This window comes from Caloenas nicobarica, chromosome 21, assembly GCF_036013445.1.
Source record: "Caloenas nicobarica isolate bCalNic1 chromosome 21, bCalNic1.hap1, whole genome shotgun sequence".
Lineage (NCBI taxonomy): Eukaryota > Metazoa > Chordata > Aves > Columbiformes > Columbidae > Caloenas > Caloenas nicobarica.
In genome coordinates this window covers 213,922-235,607 of record NC_088265.1, presented here as the reverse complement: position 1 = coordinate 235,607, position 21,686 = coordinate 213,922, and the positions used below count along the sequence as shown (strand labels likewise).

Sequence of the window (21,686 nt, the reverse complement as noted above, 5' to 3'; positions counted from 1 at the left end):
GCGGCAGCGGTGCCGGACGGGCCCGCCGCACTCCGGGTCCCGTGGCACCCTACATCCCGTGTACCCCAGAGTCCCACAGCACCCCAAGTCTCATGGCACACCACATCCCACGTCCTCTAAGTCCCGTAGTACCCCAAGTCCTGTGGCAACCCAAATACCATGTCCCCCCAAGTCCCACAGCATCCCAGTTGTGCCGGCTGCCAGGGTGCTCCACAGTGCAGCCCCAAGGGATGCACTGACCAAATCGAGCAGGGTGAGGGGACGGGAGGGCAAGGGGACAATGGGACAAGGCACCAGACACGGACAACAAGAGTGGCACATGGAGACGGCCTCGGCAGGATCCCCCGCTCCCCAGCGAGCACAGCACGGCTCTGACAACGCGGTGCGCGGTGCCTCGGCTGGGTGCCCAGCCTTGCTGGGGAAGCCAGGAGAGGAGGGAGGGCGATGCCGGGGACCTGGCCAAGGTGCGAGGAAGCAACTCCTCCTCCTCCACCAAACCTGCTTTTGGCCAGGCCGAGACACTGGATTTCCTAGAGGGAGGGGGCAAGGCACCGCGCTGACGCAAGGCACGCCGAGCGCCGCGCTCCACCCAGCCCTTACAAAACACCAACAACAGGAGTAATTAGGAAACCAGCACGGCTGGACGGCCTGCGGAAGGACCACCGGCCAGACCTGCTCTGGGCAGGGAGGGGACTGGACCTGCCAGAAAACATGTCACCGGCTCCTGCCTCCCAGCTGCTCCCCTGGGACCAGGGGGAGAAGTCACCCCTCCCACAGCACAGGCATCTCTGCAGGGCTTGGGGATCCCAGGACCCCTGATCCATGGCGGGGACACTCGCCCTCTGTGAGCAGGGCTGCCTGCTGGCACCCATGCCAGGATGGAGCCTCCACACCCAGCTCATTTGCCCCTCTTCACCCCGCCATTTTGGGGTGCCATGCTCCAGCCCAAGGCTTTAGAGGGTGCTGCACTCTTGCAAGGTCCCCCCGCGGCTGTGGGACGGGTGGGAGGATGCTGCCGGGGCCGCCCTTATCTCCCCTCAAGGCCAAGGCTGCGCCAGGGGATGGGGACGGCGTTCCCACGGCTCACAGAGCTCGGCCCGGGCACCATGGGCAGGGGGCTGCGAGGGAGACCCAGGGCTGGTGCAGGCAGCTGCCGGGTGGTGAGAGCTGCCTGGGGCTGCAGAGCCCGGAAAAGTGATGAAAAGCCTCTTTAAACTCTACAAAAGCAAAGAGGAGGTGGCAAAGAGGGACGGGTGCTCAGGAGATGAGTGTTTTCTGGTGGGTGAGGGGAAGGAAAGATTTTGGAGGCAGCGGCTGTGGTTGGAGCAGTGCGGTGGGCACCCCCGGGGCCGGGTGCAGGGGCTGAGGTCGGGAGCAGGGCGCTGCCGAGACCAGCACAACCAGCTGCGATAGGGATCGGGGCAGGGGCACGTGAGGGAGAGCACTCGGGGCTATTGCTGCAGTGCTCCCCCCAGCTGCCAGGGACGCAGGGCACAGCCACCGGCACCCGCTGCACAAGGGGGTCTGGAGCAGAGCGTACCCCCCGCTGACACCACCCGGGGCACAAGGTGTGAGGCAGAGCAGCCCCAAGGTCCACTGCTTACCCGGGGCTCCCTCAACCCACAGCACCAGGACCCCACAGGACAAGCCCCCACGGTGCTGGGGACACTGGGGGCCCAGCAGACCCTGCAAAGTGAGGAGGAGGTCTGGCTGCATCCCAGCTCCATCCCACCTTCCCATGCAGGGGGCCCAGGGCGACGCAGCCCTCCTCCCGCCCCCTGCGCCCAGACCCCCCAGGCGAAAGGATAAAAGTTCACTGACAAGCCCGGGCAGGCGCAGTGCTCAGCCGTGCACTGCCTCTGGAGAGCCCCTCGCAGCAAACCCAAAACCTTTGGGGGTCCCAGGGGACTCCAGCAAGGCCACGACATGCCAGGGAAGATGCTGCCCCGTCTGCAGATGAGCCCAGCACTGCGCACGGCGCCCTGACCCTCTCAGCTCGGCTGGGCAGAACCCCACACCACTCTCCTTGCAATAGCCAAGTACTTTTTGCAGTAGCCCTTTATCCCCATCAGCCCACCCAAGGACCCTTCAGGAGTACCCTGCCCCACGTCCTGCCCTAAACTCTGCCCTGATGCCAGAAGGGACACCATCCAGGTTGGCATGTGGCCGTCCCGGGGACAGCCAGCACCCACCGGGGCAGGCAGCAGCAGCCAAGCAAGACAGGGCTTGGCGGGCAGGACGGTTGAAGGAGGTTTGTTTACATCGTGCTCCTTTTCCAAACAGCTCTGGGGCTGTGGTGAGGGATTCCCCGGCTCAGGAAGGGAAGGGTGGCCGCCCTGCTACCTCCCACCCAGGTCTGCACCTCCCTTCCAGGGACCACCGGCCACCCCCTCCCTGAAGGAGCCCTTGGGGACCCAGGTGGTGGCAGAGCCCACCATGCGCCTGGCGGGCTCCCTGTGAGACAGCCCGACTAATTTCCTCCCTTCTATCGCTTCCTGTCCCTTCCGGCTTGGCGGGCAGCTCAGGAAGCAATCGGAGCAGGGAAACCGCAGGAGGCCACGTGGCAGCGTCCCACCGGGGTCCGCAGCGCTGCCAGGGCCACCCTGGGCATGTGCCACCCCAGGCACGTGCCCCCCCAGGCACGTGCCCCCCTGCTCCAGCCAGACCCCCGCAGCCAAAGGGTCCCCCCACCTCCCAGCAAAGCCTGGAGCCCCCCGCTCAGCAGGGATGCGGCTGATCCTCACCCAGCAGCGCCAGGCCACGGGATGCTCTGCCCCTCCATCCCAAAGGGCCATGAGCAAACAAGAGGGGAACTTGAGTGATTTGCCCAGAGAAAATTTGGGCAGGGAGTAGAAAGGGGATTGAACAAACCCTTTTTAGTCCTACCGATGGCCCCGTTCACCAAGATGCTCCCTGCTAGTGGCAGAACCACAGGTGTGCAAACCAACCCCTCCGTCTCTTCTGGCCCCGGCAGGGTGGCAGAGCTGGGTTTCGGCTGCCGAAGGATCTGAGTCGGTTTTGCTCAAGCCTCCAGGTCCGAGACCCGAGGGCAGGGGACAGACGGACACCGTAACCTGGCTTCCCTCCCTGGCCCAATTATGGCCGCCCTGCCCAGCCAGGACGGGGCGTTTCACACAGCAGCGCATAAATAGAAAGCTTTTGCAGCATTAATTGCTTTCTGCGTTGTGAAACGAGCTGGATGGAAACAACAGGGTTGGAGTTGCCTGCCGGGGACGGGCCACTGCCACAGCTGTCCCGTGACAGCTCCAGCATCAGTGTCCCATGTCACAGCCAGTGCCAGGGCATGGCACCCACTGGGGACTGCTGAGTTGGCTTTGCTCTTGCATCGAAATATGCACATCCCAGGATGTCTCCCACTCACCATCCCCTACAGATGAATTCAGGGTGGCCACTGTGTCTCAAGTCCCCAGAGACCAGCATTGCTTGTCCAAAGGGGAAGCTAAGGGTCTCTGGGGTGAGGGAAGCCAAGGGGAAGCCCCGTGGCTGCAGTGGGATGGGGTCCCACTGCCGGGGTGGGCCAGGCGTCCCAGGTACCCGCTCCTGGGAGGAGAAACACCTCCACCGAAGAGTTTCGGCTGCTGCTTGCCTGATTTCATGCCACTGCAGCAGGACCAGGGAAAATGTCTTCCAGGGGACGCTGGCTGCCAGGCGAGGAGGAGGAGGAGGAAGGCTGCAATGCATTTCACACCCACCCCCAGCCGCCTCCACCCCCATGAAACCCAACCCTGCCAAGGGAGCAGCTGCACCCGCTGCCTGTGCCGCGGCACCCACCGGCACCCAGCGGGACCCGGGGCCGGCACCACCACGCTCCGGCTGAGCAACCAGGAGGAGACACCCAGTGGCGTGGGGGGTGCAGGAGCTGATCCCCCCAGGCACCCGAGAGACAAGGCAGGGGGGGGGCTGTCGGGTGTTACCGTCCCACTTGAGACACAGAGATGTCCTTGGCTAGCGCAAAACATGACACGGCAACGTCACCCCTGTGAGGAGACACGCTTCCCTGCCCTCCTGTGATGAGTTCACAAAGCTTGGGGCAGCGCCAGGCAGAGGCTGCGCATTTAATGCGGGTGCTGTATGAACAGGCAGGCACTGCCCCACACAAACCGCATCAGCAATCCCAGAAAGGGATATTTTGGTTTAGCACCATTTTGCTGTGAGCTATCACTCCAGAGCAGGCCAGCGGGCAAACCCTCCTGCGTGCCAGGAGCGCGGCGGGTGCCCGTGCAGAGCATCCATCGCCTTCTCCAGCACCTCTCGTTGCTGCCCAAGCCGAGAGCTGGAAACGGGCACAGTGACTCCTGCTCCCGCAGATTGAAAAATTGCTCTGGAATCCTTGGGGAGGAAAGTTGCTAAAAATACACAAAGGCAGTATTCTTGGTAAACGAAGGAGCTCCAGCAAGAAGTGTGGCCCAATAGGACCAGGGAGCCCGGCACAACGTGCTATCCCCTGCTCTGCACAGTGATGCCCAAATATCGGAGGCAGACCCTGACCCTCGGCTCTGCGATGCCACCGCACAAGGCTGTAAGTGGGGCACAGCAGCCACCCCATGAAACAGCCAGGGCCCAAACGAAGGCCACAGATGAGCACAGGCACCCATGAGCATCAAGCAAGCACCAAGCGAGCACCCTTCCCGGCTCGGCTGCCGAGCATACGGGCAAGAAGCCGGGCAGGGAGAAAGCAGGGTCTTGCGCCAGGTCTTTGCTCCTGGACTACGAAGCACCCAGATCAAGAAGATCCGGTTAAATAAAAACCCATTGCTTGCTTGGGCTGGGGGTTCGCATGCCTGCCTGTGGGTGTGCTTTTTCCTAAACCCAAATTGCCCACGCTGTTTGGGGGGAAGGCAGAGGCTGGCTGCCTCTGGGGGGAAGGGCAGGCAGTGAGGAGCTGGCATGGGAACGGCAGCCCATCCTCCACGCACGCCGCGCCGCTCCGCGTCTGTAAACTTTGAACATCTTCCGGAGAGAAGTTAGTGGCTATTGTGAACAGCTGGATCTAATTTTACGAGGAGCGAGGAGGAGACAGTCGTGGGGAAATAATAAGGCTTGGCGCTCCCGGGCGAGGATCCCTGAGCCCGGCCAGCCCTCCTGCCTCCACCGCACCCTGCTGGGGGGAGCGCCGGCGAGACGGCCACGGGGAAACTGAGGCACAGAGTGACGCGGGACTCAACTGCGTCCTGGACAATGCAAACCAGGAGTCCAGGCACCCGAGGCATTGTCCCTGCTTTTGTCCCCAGACCTGTCGTCCCTCCAGCAGCCCGGCCATCAGCAGTGGCCCAGCTCTCCCCCATGGTGGAAAGCCAAGCTGCCGATGCAGGGCCACCTCCTCGACCCACGGCAGCATCTTCAGACTCGGGGACCCACAGCGCTCGCTCTCAGTGCTTGTGGGCACCACGGCGCGACACATCCCGCCAGCCGGCTGCTTCCCACGAGGCTCTGCCCACCTCCTAAAATTAGCTCCAGCTCTGCCATCCCATCCCCGCTGCCCCCCGCAGCCGAGGAGCTCTGCCAGCGCACACTCTGGGTCCGCTCTGAGCCCCCCAGGCAGCGAGGGGGAAGGGGATAAACCAGCCTCCTCCATCGCTCACATCCCGCTCGCCAGCCACGCAGCAGCATTGCCTGGTGTTATTTCCTACGGGTCGAAGTGCAGCCCTGAAGTGCACTGAGGTCACCTCTGTGCCTCTGGCTCTTGAGACGACAGCTGAGGATGAGCTCCAGGTCAGCTTTAGCCAGCTGAGGCCCAGCACATCTCGTGACACAGCTGGAAACTGGTGGCAGCGCGTACAGTGGGTTTTGTCCCGTGGCACATAACGGGGGATGCTGAAGACAGAGTGTCACATCCATTTGGGACGAGGCGAGGGGACATGCTCTGGCAGGATTTGCACCACCGCGATAGGACGTGCTTCATGCAATCATACACTCACATTTCTCCAGACCCTTCGCCCTCAGGTTCCCATCAGCTGTGCCAATGCACAGGCCCATGCAAACGCCATCCCTGCAGGGCCACCAGCTGCCACCCTCAGGAATGAGACATGGGGCTCATGGCCTGTCACCTCCAAGGGGCTCTGCCACCACAAAACCGGCAACCAGCTGCACAGGGAGCACGAAACAGTGCCCAGCACCTCACAACCTCCCACCCCCGCCACCATGGGCAGGCCAGTGGCTGTCAGCACCACGGGGGGGTTTTGCCAGGCCCCTCACTCCCATTTAACAGGCGGGGAAAACCGAAGTGCTGGGAGCTGCAGCGGCGTGTCCAGACCCGCAGCAGGATCCGGCTGCACGTTATCGCGGGGGGGCTGCTCCTGCCGCGTGCTCGCTGCAGCCTAGCACGGGGCATGGCCCCGACGGCTCACCCCATCATTACCTTCCCTCCCTCCAAAAAAACATTTCATAAGCCACCACGTGACGGTGGCAACAGCGAACGCCCACGCGCTTCAGGTGCTGCCCCAACCGCAACATGCAGGTACCTGGGCTCAGCTGCCATGGCCCCGGCGCGCTCCCAGCCCTGGCACCGACCCACATAACACCTTGGACATGCAGCTGAGAAGCTCAGAGCACAGCCTGGCCGCCTGGCAAATCCCCCGGGGATGTGAGCTCCCAAAATCAAAGGTATTTGGTTATATCCCATCCACCAGCAGCACCCAAGGTGGTGCAAACACCATGGCAACCCTGCCAGCCCCTTGCAATTGCTGTCAAGGATTTAATAAGAGAAACTCCTAGAGACGGGACATTTTTTGGACAGCATCCATCCTGTCTGTTGACAGACAGAGAGATCCCAACCTCAGAAAGAGCCCCAGGATGGCTCTTGCCGCGCAAACCCCAGCAGCACCTTTGGTTAGGGCTTTGCAGCCCATTCTCCACTCCTCCCCTCCAACCTCCACTCCCACAGAAGGAGAAAAACCACTAAGGCAAGAAGAGCCATTTTTTTCCTGCCAACAGCCCAAAATTGCCTATTTCCCCGTTTTCCATCAGCCGTGTGCACATGCTGCTCCCACTGCCAAGCTCACCTGCCACCGGCCTTGTGCTCACTGTGTGTTTGACGGGAGCTGCGCGGTTACCTGCTTTTTAATACATTAATTATAGCTGATTACCACGGCCACCCCCACCTCCCCAGAGCTGTGACCTGCTCACACATCACCAGGAAAAGGCTCCTTCCTTCAGCACAGTGCCAGGGCCAGCAGGACTCACCTCCTAGCCTGCTCAGTGGTGGCAAGATGGGGAGTAATGGTGGTTAAAAGGAGATGCTGTTTCTGATATTGTGATAAATAGCGACTGTACATCATGAGAAATGGATGCAAGTCCCTTTTATTGATGGATGTGGAGGCTGGAGGGGGTTTTGCTTTGCGGGAGGGGGATGTTAGAGGTGGGATGGTTGCCTGAGGGTTTGTCTCTGTGCCCCTTTGCCCCCCAAAAACACTGCGGCTGAAGCATCCCCCCAACTCCGAGCTGAGCCCTGATGGTCACGCTGAGGGTCCTCAAAATATCCAGGTGCCGCTTACACAAGGCAGCTGGAGCCCATTGCAGAGCCTCCCGCTGTTGAAGGGTTATTTTTGTCAGAAAAGTCAGTGCCATCCACGCACCCACCCCAGGGAGAGAGCTGGGTGCCCAAGGTCCCCTGGGGACGAGAAGGTCCCTCCGTGTCACCCAGTTAGGAGGGGGCAGCTGCTCACCCCTCACGCATCCGCAGCCCCTTCCCGTGGCAACGCCAGCCCTGCAAACCCAAACAGGGCCAAATCCAGCATATTCTCCCAATAGGTCACTCACGCCCATCGTCTCCAGCAGGGGAGTGTTGGGAACGCTGCTCAGGTGGTGCTGTAGTGGCTGTTACCTGTCCCAGCCCTGCCACCACCACCACCCATTTCTTCCCCAGCTTTGCTGTTGGGTCACCTTGGCGAGTTCTCATCCCTTGTCCGCTTTGGGGACTCTCTTCCTCCCATCCTACAGGGAAATGACCCACCCTGGTGACCCGCCCCAAAAGCTGGATGCAGGGAACGGTTTTGGGGCCACAGAGGCACCCAGGGCCAGTGGGTGCATGAGGGGGACACGAGCCTGGTAGGCTCCCAATTCTCCACCCATCATCACAAGCACCCCAAAACCGGGTAGGGGCTGGCAGCAGGGCTGGCAGGGCCCCGCAGGGCGGCCGGGCAGTGCCAAAGCCCTGACTCACGGTGCACACGTACCCGGCACAGGGTAAAGCGATAGGAGGGGAGTGAGGACGCTGGAGCCCAAAATACCCCGGCGCGCCTGACACCGGAGATTATCGCTTCGCCGGTGGGCCGGTCACTTGGCCAGACTCACCCCAACTACCCGGCAAAGCACCAAAATCCCCCAAAACATCTGCCCTTGCCTGTCCCCCTGCCACCCCATGCCAACCACCCAACAGCAATGGGGGGCTGCATGGTGTCCACCACCCCGGCAGGGCCACCACTACCACTCCAGCTGGTTTCTTCCAAAATATGGGGTATTTTTCCAGCCGGTACAGGCCAAATGTGTTGCACAGGGCCTGAGCAGTTTCGGGGGGCGGCAGCGGGCGGCACTGCAAGGGCTTGGCCTTGTTTTCCTTCCAAAGGGGGTTAAGGGAAAAAAAACAACACCAAACCCAAGGAGGGTGTAAAAATAAAATAATAATAATAATAAAGATGACACACTGCTGAAAATTATACATCTAATTGCTGCCTCGTTAGCAATGCGCCCCTATGACGAGGCACAAAGTGTTTAGCATACAGTCAGCATATGGTCATGTCCCCTACATGTGTGTGACACACATGTAACGTGACACACGTGTGGCGCCCACACCCCACCCGGGACCCCCCCCAGCGCCGTTTCCCAGGGGGCTTCGGCCGGGGCAGGAGGCAGACGGGGCGGTTTATGGCTTTATGTAACGCCTGGCGCCCGCGCCCTACACGCTCCCGATGTATGGGCTATACCGTACACAAGGCCTCTTTGTAACCCTATAGCCCGCGCCCGCCGCGCACCCCGGGATGCGCCGCAGCGGGGGGGACCCAGCGGAGGAGCCGGGGGGGCAGCGCAGCCCCGACGGGGCGGGAGTCTGAGGACCCGACGGGGGAGGAGTTGGGGACAGTCTGGGGACACCCCGGATGTGTCCCCACACACACATACCGGGGGAGAGGCAGGGGAGCCCCGCGCGGGGAGGCTGCTCAGACGGCGGGGGAGCGGCCAGGGCTGGAGCGACCCCGCCGCCCCCACCCTCCGCCGGGGCTCGGGGCAGCCGGAGGGCTGCGGGCCGGGAGGAAGGAGGCGCCGGAGGAGAAGGAGGAGGAGGGAGGGGGGTTGGGAGTCTTCCCGGCGAGCACTTACCTGCTCCGTGCTCCGGAGGGGCTGGGCCGGCCGCGGGTGCCGGGACCGGGACCGGACCGGGGCCGGACCGGGGCCGGGGCCGGGCCCGGGGGCGGGGGGCGGCAGGAATGCGGGGAGCGCGGCGGGCTCCCGGGTCCGCGCACGGAGCCAGGCGCAGGGACGGGAAAGTTTATGCAAGGGAGGAGCAGAAAGTTGGGAGTCAATCAGGAGGCGGCGGGGCCGGGCCGACCCTCCTCCCGGCCCTCCCTCCTGCCTTCCACCCGACCCTCCCTCTCTCCCCGCCCGCGCCCCCGGGGCGGCGGCGGCGGCGGCAGCGGCAGCAGCGCTCCGGGACGGGGCAGCGGGGCTTCCCCTCCGCCGGAGGTTTTTTCGGGAAGGGCAGCCCTGGAGCCCGGCTCGGCCCGGGCTCTGGGAGCGCCCTCTAGGAGCCTTCCTCACCCTCCTCTTCCTCCTCGGGCCCCTTCATCCCCGTCCTCACCTTCATCCCCCTGTGCTCGCCTTCGTCCCCTTCCACACAATTTCATTGACCTCTGCACACCCTTATGCCCTGCCCCACACCTTCGTCCAGCTCCTCATACCCCTCCTCGCGCCCCCAGCACAGCATGTAGATTCCCCGTCTCTCCTGGACCCTCACCCCCTCGTGGTACCCAGGATGGGGATCTCAGCTCACACGTTGCAATTTCTCAAGGGAACCCAAGCAGGGTCCAGGCTGCGGTCATTCCCTCCGAGCGAGCCGATGGGTGGTAACGCGCTAAGCCACAGCCGGCTGGTCACATGCGAGTCCCTGGCCGTGACCCAGCCTGACTGTCAGGAACCACAGCCCCGATAACAGGCAACATGCAGCAAAACCCCAGCCGCACTGGCCACGGGGTCTGGCACATGCCAAGGACCTGTGCCCCAGTACCCAAAATCCACAGAGATAAATGGAGGAGTGGGATCCGCCTGGCGCCCTGCTTGGAGGAGGGATGCTCTTTGCATCCCATTCCTTCTAGAAACATGTTTTTCTAATTTTCATGCCGAGCCTGGTTGTATTCAAGCATTTCAGGACAAGACAGCCAATGCCGCAGCCCATAAAGCGACAGTCTCTGAAGCATCTAGCACATTCAGCAATCGTGTGTGATTAATAAAGCCATATCACATTCTTCCATCCTTGGCCTGGTGGTAACTTGTAAGAAATCTGGAGCGAAAACTGCAGCAAAATGGCTGCTATTCTCCAAGGGCCATTCGGAGCACTGGTTACTCATCCCTTACTTGGGCAAAAATGACATTGACTGCTCCTGGAGATGACAGGCTTAATTGAGTTCAATAGGAGTTTAGGCTGAGTAAGGCATGAGCAAACAAGCATGCATTAGCCCATGAATAAAAGCCCGATCTGCAAATGTTTAGGAACACATGTAACGCCAAGCAGGGGAGTACCGAGGGGGTCACCGCTGCGCCGGGCCTGCCGCTTGGGCAGAGATCGGCTTCAGCTCATTTACAGCATCTGACCCAACCACTGGCAATGCCAGGATCAGCTTGTTCTGGAGTGCAGTGATTTGAGCCCAGCTTGATGGCTTGTTTCAGCCCTGCCTCTTAATTTATTTTTTTTTTCCTCTTTCAGAAGGCCGTAATCCTCATTTCTGCTATTCTTCGTCCACTGGTGGGAACAGCAACTTCCTTTCCCAAATTATAATATAAAAGAGCTGCAAGCAGCAACGCCATAAATAATATTTTCTTATGGCCAGAACATCCAAGTCTAGGCAAGACACCAAGAACAGCTACAACGTTGTAAAACTCCAACACTTCTCCAGAATGGATTCACTAATTAAAAAATGATTTTTTTTTAAAGCAGTTGAAAAATATTGGCTTTCCCATTACTGCTTGTCGCTTGCTGAGCCGAGGAAGATCCCATCCTGCAAACCCACAGCCTGGCTTACCGTCCATGAGTCTGCCTTTCCCTCTAAAAAATGTCACTGAAATAAATACACAGGGAGGAGAAGAGGAGAGAAAAACAACCCGTCACAATCACTTCTTTAGTTAATTAATGTATCACCACTTCAAAGCAGGGAGTGAGAGCCCCCAAGGCTGAGGCGATGCTCTCTGCCGGGCAGGGCACTCGCTGGGAACCAAAGAGCTCCAGGCCTCCCATTGCCAGGCCAGGAGCTGCCCGGCGCTGGCCTCCCCCCGTGCCCCCTTCTGCCTCCACGCATCCCTCTGCCTCCGCAGGCTGATGGGCCTTTGCCTCTTGGAGCTCCATGGAAATACCCCACACCCCCGCTAAGAGCGCGGGGGCTGAACCGAGCTCAGGGCTGGGTGCGCGAAGCTGCCGGAACCCCAGGGCTCTGGGGCAGAGGGAGAAGCGAGAGGTCAGATAAGAGCTCCGTGCTTCCATCCTCCTGCTCAGGTCTGGACCAGCATCTTTCTGCTCATCAGCACAGGATGGAGATGTCGGCAACCATGGCCTGTGAGACCGACAGCACCGCGGTGACGTCGGTCCTAGCTCGGATGCAGCACTCAGCATCAACGTGCAACCTTATCTTTTTGTCCTCCCATTTGCCTTACAACCATCTTTGCAAAAACAAAACACATTTACCAGGAGGTTGCCTCAAGGAGGTGCTGACAGTCACCTCCAGCCGCTGGCTGTGTTTGTGTCCCCACAAGAGCGCTTCATGGGGTTAAATCCATCCCTAACACCAGCCCCCTAAAAATGAAGCTTCGGAAGCCTCAAAGTTTTGTGCCACAGGGAAAACAGCATCCCTGTGGATTGAGAAAACCCTTTCTTGAAGGAAGATGCACACGCTTTGGGCTCAAATGCTGTTGATAAGTCTCCTTCTCTCTTTTTTTGATCTTTTGCTGAAGCAAGCATTCCTTTCACACCCACGCACACCCCAGCATCCTCAGCCATTGGTCTGCCGGCGCATCCGTCACACTTTCCGTCGGCCAAAGTAGATACACATTTCAACTGCTTCCATTCCTCCTCTCCTCTGGTGTTAACAGCCAGCACAAACAAAGGGCCTGAATATCCATCGCCCTATTAAATTGTTTTCATTTGTTTCTTGTGCTGCAGTTGGTTTGGGTTAGAGGGTTTGTGTAAGTGATCTGGGGCCTGCAGCTGATGCGGTAACTGTGTTCTGGGATGGGGCGGCATCATGTTGGACATCCATGGAAGATTTTTTGCTCAGCTTGGGCTGCAGGCTGGGAATTCTGAGGGGTTTGCAAGCAACAGTGGGCAACATGGAGACTTTTTGGGTGCATGGAGGGAGAAAATCCCTGAGGAGCAGCTGGGATAATGGCGGCTCATGCTCCAGCAAGAGTCTGGGGAGCTGAAGCCTCTCTCTCACACGCCACTTCGTCTTTTCTGCTTCCACCAAAGGAAATGGGGAAAACTGTTAGCTCAAATGCTAGCTGAGCTTTTCCCAATTTCAAACAGATGTTGGGTTCGTGGCTGGATTTGGGCAGAAAGCTCTTACTTTCTCCACATTTGCTGCCCATACCTAGCCAGGGGATGCTGGCTCTGAACTGCAGAGGCTGGTTCTCCCTTTAGCTCACAAGAAGGTCTCAGATCTCACCGTGTGGGTAAGGGACGATGTTCCACACCAGCCCGTTTTCCCCGGCCTGTCCGCCTCCTTCTGCCCCTATCATGAGTGTGTGCCGATGATTCACGGAGCCTGGATTCATGCGGCTGGTGGGAAAACCTTGGCTCTTTCTGCAAAGACACTGAAGCAGATGTTTGCCAGCGGTCTGGCTGCAGCCCATGGTCCCACTGGCACGGTCATCTGTGCTGCACACAGAGACAGGTTCAGGCCGTGGTGGCATTGCGACACTGCCCAGTGAGTCCAAGCATCCCTCTTGCACAACTACATCTGTCTCATCTGCCTCCTGCCCCTTGGCCATTTTGCTTCGGCCATGTCTCACAGTGTTAACTTGAGGGGCTCAGGTCATGCCCAGGATGGGAGAAAGACCTATATGTGTCCTGGCAAGGGGAACCCAAATTTTATCAGCCCCCCTGAGTGGTGGGGACACGGGGGGCTCAGTGGGGCCCATCCGGGTGCTGTGTGTGACTCAGCACCACACCTCGTGAGTCACTGCAGCTTCCTGGTGCACCCAGAGTTTTCCCTTCCAGGTCCCTCCTGACAGCACCGACCCAGCCCAGCCCGTGCCGGCGATGCCGGCTCTGCCTCACGTGGCTGCCGGCCCTCCTCTGCCGGCACCGGCCTCCCTCAGCACGTGCCCGTGTGTCACCGGTGCCCCGGGTGCCGGGCTGCTCCTCAGGGACCCAAAGGCTTCCAGGCAGGTCAGACTCAGCAGGTGGGGAGCCCAGGACATGAAAAGACAACGTAGGCACAACATGGCCACTCACGCGAGGGCAAAATAGGGCAAAACAGGGATTTGGTGCCCATCAGGCCAGGCGGGGAGGCCCTCACCAGGAGTTTGGGCAGAGCCCAGCCAGGCATGGAGTCTGTGCACACACAGAGGGATGAGGAAATGCAAAACGAGGAGACCGCCGATCTCCCTCTCGCTGAGACTGAGCTACAAAATACAAACCATAATCTAAAAGAAAAAAAAAGGAAAAAAAAAAGAGGGATGAGTTTCCAGGATCTGAGTCCAAGAAATGTCTCAAAGGGATGAGATTGGGATCACAGTCAGCCTCATCTGCTAAATATACCCTGAGCCTGACTCTGCCATCTGCCTCAGACCAGTGATCTGTCCCCGGTTTGCCTGGGGAGGGTAGCTGTGACCAGATGAGTGTCCCACGGGGCTCTGGGGGCACCATGCACCTCGAGCCACCCTGAGAACAGCTGTAGCCACAAGCATTCGCCAGGCAGAGGTGGAAATGGAGGGAGCTGAGCAAGATGGGGATGCAGGAGCGTCCACTGGGCACTGGCACGCAGCCCCGGTGGCCCCAGCGCGGGCGCTACTCGCAGGCCAGCTTCCCGTCGAAGCTGGAGAGGGCGATGGCGAAGGCCTGCACAGCACAGAGCGGGTAGTTGTAGTCCATGGTGAAGGCATCGTCCGCCACGCGCCCAAACTGCATCACGATGTAGTTGGCTGTGGGAGAGAGGGAGGGAATGGCTCTGGTTGGCAGGGAGGGGGCAAGCAACTGGGACGTCAGCTCTGCACCCATCCTGCCCTTTTCCCAGGGGACCCACACGGCAGCGTTCCCTCCCGCACCAAGCTCTGCTCACAGCTCATGTCAGCTCAGCACATGTTACCAAAAAGCATCATTTTCCCATTGCATGATCCAGGACAGAACCATGACACCCTTCCATCCCCCAGCACCCCCCCAGGAGCTGCAGCCCCCCCAAGGGACAGGGACCCTGCTCACCCCACCATGGGACCGCTGTTACCGGAGGGCGGGTGACAGGAAATCTGTAAAAATAACCAGGGGCCCCCCGAGAGGTTTTTTCTGTCCTGTAACCCAACACCCCGGAGGCCGAAGGTTTCTGACTGCACCAGACAGGTGACAAACAGCCGCCGGGACAGAGCTGCTGCCACTCCGGAGGGACTGTCCCTGAGGCACAATGCACCCCGGGGTGAGACCGCTGGCAGTGTGAGCTGCATGCCGGGGGTGACGCTGTGGAGTGAGTGGGTGGCTGTAGTGTGACGGGGGGAGCTCAGCACCCCCAAGGATTTGTCCTCCCCTAATCTGCCTGGCAACAGGTGACCGCGCACGCCCTCTGCCGGCGCCGCTCGCGCCGTCCGGCCTCACCCCCCGGCCGAGACGGGCGGGACCGGGAGCTCCGTGCGTGACAAAACTGAACCTCAGCAAAGAAACGGGGTGCTGCGGCCAGCTGATGGCAGTGCTGCCCCACCATCACCCCCAGCGCATCCCCTCCCCGGCTTACGGTCGCTGCCGTGCACGATCTGGAAGTTTTTGACGGAGGCGTGGGTGACCCGGCCGTGGAAGTTGAGGACGTAGGATTGGGTCTCGTCGTTCCACACCGGTGCCTTGTTGTGCAGCTCTATCACGTTGTCCATGTTTTTGTTCTGCCATCGCATCAGGAGACCGTCGTTATCCTGGGGAGGGTGAGAGGGGCAAGAGCAGAGTTGGGGTGACCCCCCGCAAGCCGTGCCACCCCCCATGGCGTGCCCAGGGGGATGCTCTGTAGCAGGATTCGGCTGGGACGTGAAATCCAGCATGGAGAACAAGATACAGACCCCATGTCTGCCACCTCCCAGGGAGGTGCCTTGAACTTCAGGGACACCTGAAAGCATTTCCACGCCCCAAAACTGATAAAATCCAAGGTGAGCCCCAGCAAATCCGGCCCCCAAGGAGTTTCTCCCAGTCTGGCCCCTGACTTACATTTCGGGGCCGGATGGGCACCCTCTCATTGTCAGCGTTCATCCCAGGGATGATGACTGTCATCTTCCGGGGGCCTTTGAACCCTAAAACATTGGTCTCCTGCAAGAGAAACTCTGTCCATAAAACCAGTGACCGCCATGGGCTGCAGCCTCTCCCCGGCAGCTGAATGAGGGCTCAGGGATGGATCCAGCCCATCCTGCATCTCTGCAACCCCACCAGGGCAGTAGCCCAGTGATGGGGTGCAGGTCAGGACCCCCTCGCCACCTGCCCAGGAGGTCCTGGGGGGTCCCTGTGCTGCTGCTTACGTAGACCACAGCCGAGAGCTCCTGCCGCACGTTGGACCAGTCAGCGTTGGCCCTGTCAGGGTTCGCACCGTTGTCGAACACCGTGAACTTTGTACCCATCAGGTTGGATCTGCAGCCAAGGATAGGAGACGGCCATGGCCAGTGCCACCGAGTCCCCGCCAACCCCGCCTTGTCCCCCACTCCTCTAGGAACAGCCCTGGCTGCCAAACCCATACGCAGCCCCTGGCCAAAGCCAGTCTTCCCACCCTTTAGCTGTTTGCATGGGTTCAGGACGCCCCTAAATCGGGGTGTTACAGGTGTTGCCACCACGGGGACCCCCCAGCATCGCTGCAGGGCTGCCAGCGGTGCAGCAGGCTGGGACGTGCTGGGTGCTGCTTGTAGCCACAACCTGTCTGCCAGGAGGAACCAGACAAGCCTGTTTTCCCCTCCTGGCCCCCCGACACTCCTCAGGTCAGACCTGGCAGTGGGAAGTGCCGAATTTAGCCTCCTGCCTGACCCCACCATTGCTCGGGGCAGCCAGCAGCCTGTGGGGCTGGAGTGGGGTGCTGCAGGAACAGGGTGCTGCAGGAACGGGGTGCTGCAGGAACGGGGTGCTGCAGGAACGGGGTGCTGCAGGAACGGGGTGCCACCTCTGCTCCTACCTCAACTTCCCAATGAAGTTCTCTCCCCCCCGCGACAGGTCGGTAGGGTCGATGGAGATGAGGTAGTTGGAGGTTTTGCTCTTCTTGCGTTTCCTCCCAGCGAGGAGGAACACCTGGGAGGGCGTGGGACCGTGTGGGGACGTGGCATTGCCACCGGCGCTGCTGTCCCCAGCTCGCCACCCCACCGTGCTATTTGTGCAAGGCTTGGCCCAACAGGTCGCTGCCATGACCTTGCTCAAGTCATGGACCAAAGATGAACCCCAAAATACTGGGGGTCCCCATACCCCTCCCCAGCTCACCTTCTTGTCATTATCCATGTGGAGGTAATAGGTGGGATAAAGCCCCCGGTCCATCCCCTTCTTGTCCCGTGTCACCCGGCACTTGACAGTCACTCCCTGCGGTGCCGGTTGGAGCACAAACTCCTCCAGGTTGTCTACCTCGATGGCAGGTGATGGGGTCCTCTCCTCTTTCACCTGTGACATGAGAGGGGGTGGTGACCCTAAAACCAAACCTGCCAAAAGATCCCCTCCTTTCCTTGCTCCTGATTCTCCCTTGGGCTGTGGCTCTGCAGCTGGTAGTTTTGGGGACGGTGCTGCGGCGGGTCTCCCCAAGGGATACTCCAGCCCCCTGACCTGCCCTGGGCAGAAACAGCTGCTGCCCCCACCATCAAGGGGACCCCTGCAGCTCCAGGGGGTATTTTGTACCTTCTTTGATTTCTTCCCTTTCCCCTTCTTGTTGGAGTTTTTCTGCGGGGTCTCTGGGGTCTCCTCCTCGCTCTCGGCCACTTTGGGAGGAGCTGCAGGCAGGAATGGGCAAGGCACGGGAAGGGGTAAAGAGCCTGACTCCTCTGAACCCCAAAACTGAGCTCAGCATAGATCCATGCCAACGCCGTCCATCATAACACTCCTCTCCACGGCCAGGCTCACCCCCCACCCCATGAGCCCCTGTGACACCTGGGTCTCACCTTTCTTTTTGGTTTTCTTCTCCTTGGGGGGATCCCCCCCAGTCTGGAAGAGGGACACTGGGTTTTTCTTCTTCTCTGACCTGATGGGTTTGGTGCTGGAGTCAGAATCATCCTCCTCATCGCTGGTGGTGACGGCTGGGGGGGGACACAGGGGACACCATCACTCAGCACAGAGTGCTGTTGGCTTGGGGTGGTGTTGTGAGGCAGCAGGACCGTCTGCCCCCACCAACTCACCCCATACCTTTCTTCTTGCTTTTCTTCTCTTTCCTCTCCCTGTTCACCTGGAACATGGACATTGACTCCTTCTTGGTGCTTTTGGCAGATCTGGCTTTGCCATCGGGGTCGTTCTTCTCTCCTGGTGAGACAGAGGGGACGATAAGTGGTTGGACAGGTGCATGGGAATGGGCAGTGACAGGCGACAGGGAGGTGGCAAGGCGGGGCAGCAGGAAGGTGTGAGCTGGGGGGAGGTGGTATGGGGAGTGGGCAGTTGCCACGCAGCCCCCCGAGCCTCTTGGGACAGCGATGGGGATGGGGCGCAGGTGGTCCCTTCATGCCAGCAAGGGCAGATACAATGACAATGGAGCTGGGCTCAAGCCGTCCCCTTCCCCCAGGCACCTACCCTTCAGCTTCAGCTTCTTCTCCCGACTCTCACCCGAGGGCGGCTCTTTGGGGAGCTTCTTCTTGAGCTTTTTTGGTGGGTCTTTGTTCTCCACCTCCTCTTCCTCATCCTCTGAGTCCTCAGCCGGCTCTACCCAGAGGGGACACTACAGCATCAGCAATGCAAGCACACTGTGCATCGAGGGGACCCGCAGCCCCGTGGTTTGTGAGCAGGGAAGGTTCCTCAGCAGCGCTGGCCAGCATGGGCACTCATCCCACCATGGGCAGGGTGCTGGGCCCGCCGCGGTGGCCAGCGGCACGCCGGACATGTCCGGTGCTGGACACAGCGTGCACAGTCACATCGCCATCTTGCGGCTGCAGCCCTGGGGTGTGGAGCCGGGGGGGGTGGGATGAGCCTCTACTTTTTGCCCACTCCATCTTTTTGCTCCAGAGACATGTCCAGCGTGCTGATGGCACTGGCCAGCCAGCGGCCGCAACATTCCCAGGGCGTGTGTCCCCTCACAAGCCCAACTCTGCAGCCAGCACCATGCACGCAGGTCCTCTGCCCCTTTCCTCCCCTGTGTGTAGATGGGTTTTGGCCAAAAAGCTCCCCAGGGATGTGCAGAGCCCCTGCAGACACGAGGACCACTGATGGCACTGGCAGGACATGGTGCGTGGGGACATGAGGTACAACGAACGGGTGCCCGCAGAGAGGTGGGTGCTGCCCCCCCCACCTTGCTGCTTCTTGGGGCCCTTGGCCACACAGGAGCGAGGGGTCGGGCTTTCCTTCTTCTTCCGAGGCTCGCTGGTGAATTTGGAGTAGTCCTTGTCACTCTCCTCCTCTCCCTTCTCCTCCTTCTTTTTCCTCAGCTTCTTCGCCCCTGTGCGTTTCAAGAGATGCCCCCCATAGGGAGCACCGCAGGTGCACCGTGAGGTGGGCGAAGACCAGCACGCGCCCTCATTTCCATGGGAGCTGTGCGGGGGATCCACGCTTACCCTGTGCCGGGGCACGGGGCTCCTCTGCAGCCCCCGCCTCGCCCGGCTTTTTCACCCGTGGGCGCCGGGGCTTGGCCTCAGGCTCCAGCACGGGCTCCTGCCGCTTCTTTTTCACCTTCTGCCCCTGCAGAGCAGCGCTGCAGAGATAATGCCGCCCTTACATCCCTTTTCCCTTTGCGAGGCAACCCCTGCTTATACAGTACCAGCTCCCTTTCCAAAATATGGCCAGGCTTTACCCCAGCCCCACGTGGAAGCAGGGACCTGTTCCAGGGATGAGGACAAGTTTTTGCCTTAAAACAAGCCGTTAGCAAGTGAGCAACTTACCATGGGGCAGCCCCCCAGGGAAGGCAGAGGAAGGAAAAGAGAAAGGTCTGTTAGCAGACAGACAGGAGAGCACAAGCTCTGGGACAGATGGCCATGTGCCAGCCCAGGGACAAGGGACATGATACTGGCACTGCCCCGACACCATGGCCCACACCAGCACGGAGGGACAAGCCACGCTGTGCCACGGGGACTCCGGCTGAGAGCCACCCCAGGCACTGGCTCGTCTCCCGATGTGCGTTCCAGGGGACCTGAGCTGGGACAGGGGACGCGGGCAGGCAGCCTGGCTCCGCACCTCCGCCTCCTCTCGCTCCTGTGAAAGGTCCTGCGGAAGGCAAGGAGCTGCGGGGCCGTGCCGGGATGGAGGTCAGCAGGAGCGGGGAAGAGGGGGATTAGGCACAGCACACCTAATCCGGGTTAGCTGGGCCTATAAATAACCCTGATTTACCAAATACAGAGCATGCAGGGCAGCACTTGGCTCCAGACAGGAGATATTTGGCGAGTATCAGGTCCAGGGCCCTCAGAAAGTGATTTAAGCAAATCCAGTTGCACCAGGGCACCCACCACCTGACAAAACACCTTCCTCTTCGCAGGGGCTTCTGTCCCAGCACGGTGGGTGGAGGTGTTTTGCAAAAGGGGCATCTGGCTGGGTCCCAGTACTGCAGATTTGAGGTGGGGAAGCTGGGGCGTCCCATAGCAGAGCTTGGAACTTGCCAGTTTCTTCCGTGTCATCAGCTCGCACTGAAAAGCTCCTTCGCATCCTTTAATCCTTTAAGCAGCTGAGGGGGAGGACAGCCACTTGCTTCGTTACTTAATGAAGCCCTTCGAGGAGGGGCTGCTGATTAAATCAGATGGTCAATGAAATTGCTGTGCAGACCCCTCCCAGGGCCGGCAGCACCCAAGGGCTGTGCCAAAACACAGCGAGGGTGGTCTGGCCTTTCCAGGTCGTGGTCTGGCCTTTCCAGGTCATGATCTGGGGAAAGTGAATCACGGTTGACGGCTTAACTGAGAGGCTTAATTAAGTGTTAATTAGGGACTGAGAGCCCACCTCATCGGGTAATTTGAAATGATGGAGAGGGGATTTGGAAGCATGCACAAAGGAGCAGCTGCTCTGGAGCAGGGGCCCCCAAAAGCTCATGGCCCTCTGAGGCTGCAGCACCCCAACAGAGCAGCCTGTCCAGCCCCACGTTGGTCTTGGTGTGGAGCCAGGGGTCTGAGGATCTCTGATGTCCCCAGCCCTTGGGGACAGGCTGCAGTGGGGGACAGTGGCACCAGGGACAGGGCGGGAAGGGTTTTTTTTTTCTCACCTGCTTGGGCTTTTGCTGCCGGGGGCTGCCCAGGTCCTCGCTGGGGCTGTGGGGCACAGAAAGCAAAGGGGTGAGGGCTTTCAGCCCTCTGCAGCTCCTGGGAGGGCAAAACCTGCCAGCTGAGTGACATCCCAATGTTTTGGGGGTGGGAAAGGTCAACCTTTCATTTGACTCAGAAGCAGCTCCCCCTGTCTTGACTGGGTCAAGCTCAGCCAGCAGCACCCTTGGTAGCGTGGAGTCCGGGATGGGCTCTGCTATGGCCAAGGGTGACGGCAATGAGGTTAATTTTGGGACCCCTCCCCCAACAGACACTTTGCCTCTCTGCAAGCCCATGAAGCGCCATCACACCACCCCCCTGAGCAAAAAACCTGATAAACCAGCGCATTAAATTTCAATTAAATGGAAAATAGCAGAAAAAGGCATTGGAGGAGCTGGGACCTGGTGGGGATGCCCTGCCCATCGCCCCCCCCGCCGCAAGTAGTATCCTGCCCCGGCACCCACCTGTCAGCAGCCCAGACCTCGCGCAGGATCTCGGTCTGCAGCGGCATGGCTGCGGCGAGCGGGACGCTCCCTGCCGCGGGCACCAGCGCTGCGCCCAGGCGCCGGCCGCGCGCTGAGTGCGGCAGAACGGCCAGAGTGGCCAGCAGGATCGGCTCAGCCGCCTCCACAAGCCTCCGTGGAGGAGGAGGAGCAGGTGAAGGAGATGATTAACTTTTTATTTCTCCTGAAACTCGGTAATAGGATTTCAGGGGCTGCTGGCCAGGCCAGCAGGGAGAGCAGCTGGCAGGGTGGTAATCCCAGGAAAAGGGGGCCCCATGGCAGGCACAGGGGCACAGTCGGACCCTGGGTGTCTTTTGGGAGTGCACGGCTCCCCCGATGCTCGGTGGGATCCCCAGCCTGGGCAGAGGGATGCTGCCTGACCTCCTTCGGGGTTACCAT

The 21,686-nt window shown here is 60.3% G+C and overlaps 2 protein-coding genes across 4 annotated transcripts in view; both read right to left on the bottom strand.

The window, feature by feature from the left end:
- The window catches only part of TEAD3 (TEA domain transcription factor 3), a 24,271-nt gene extending 14,210 nt beyond the window's left edge, over positions 1–10,061 (bottom strand). The window contains exon 1 of one of the 3 annotated variants that reach the window (XM_065649580.1): positions 9,981–10,061. The gene's annotated coding sequence lies outside the window, so the exon portion shown is untranslated. Of the gene's footprint in view, positions 1–9,333; positions 9,474–9,980 lie in introns of those variants that run through there. The other 2 variants (XM_065649581.1, XM_065649582.1) reach the window with 2 other exon arrangements.
- Positions 10,055–21,686, bottom strand: TULP1 (TUB like protein 1). The gene is given in 16 exon segments (XM_065649740.1): positions 10,055–14,361; positions 15,159–15,330; positions 15,617–15,715; positions 15,922–16,030; positions 16,563–16,675; positions 16,862–17,035; positions 17,267–17,404; positions 17,516–17,661; positions 17,768–17,881; positions 18,146–18,274; positions 18,858–19,004; positions 19,120–19,256; positions 20,748–20,793; positions 21,249–21,306; positions 21,308–21,421; positions 21,423–21,686. Coding segments are annotated over 16 exon segments (2,094 nt in total). The 3' UTR covers positions 10,055–14,227.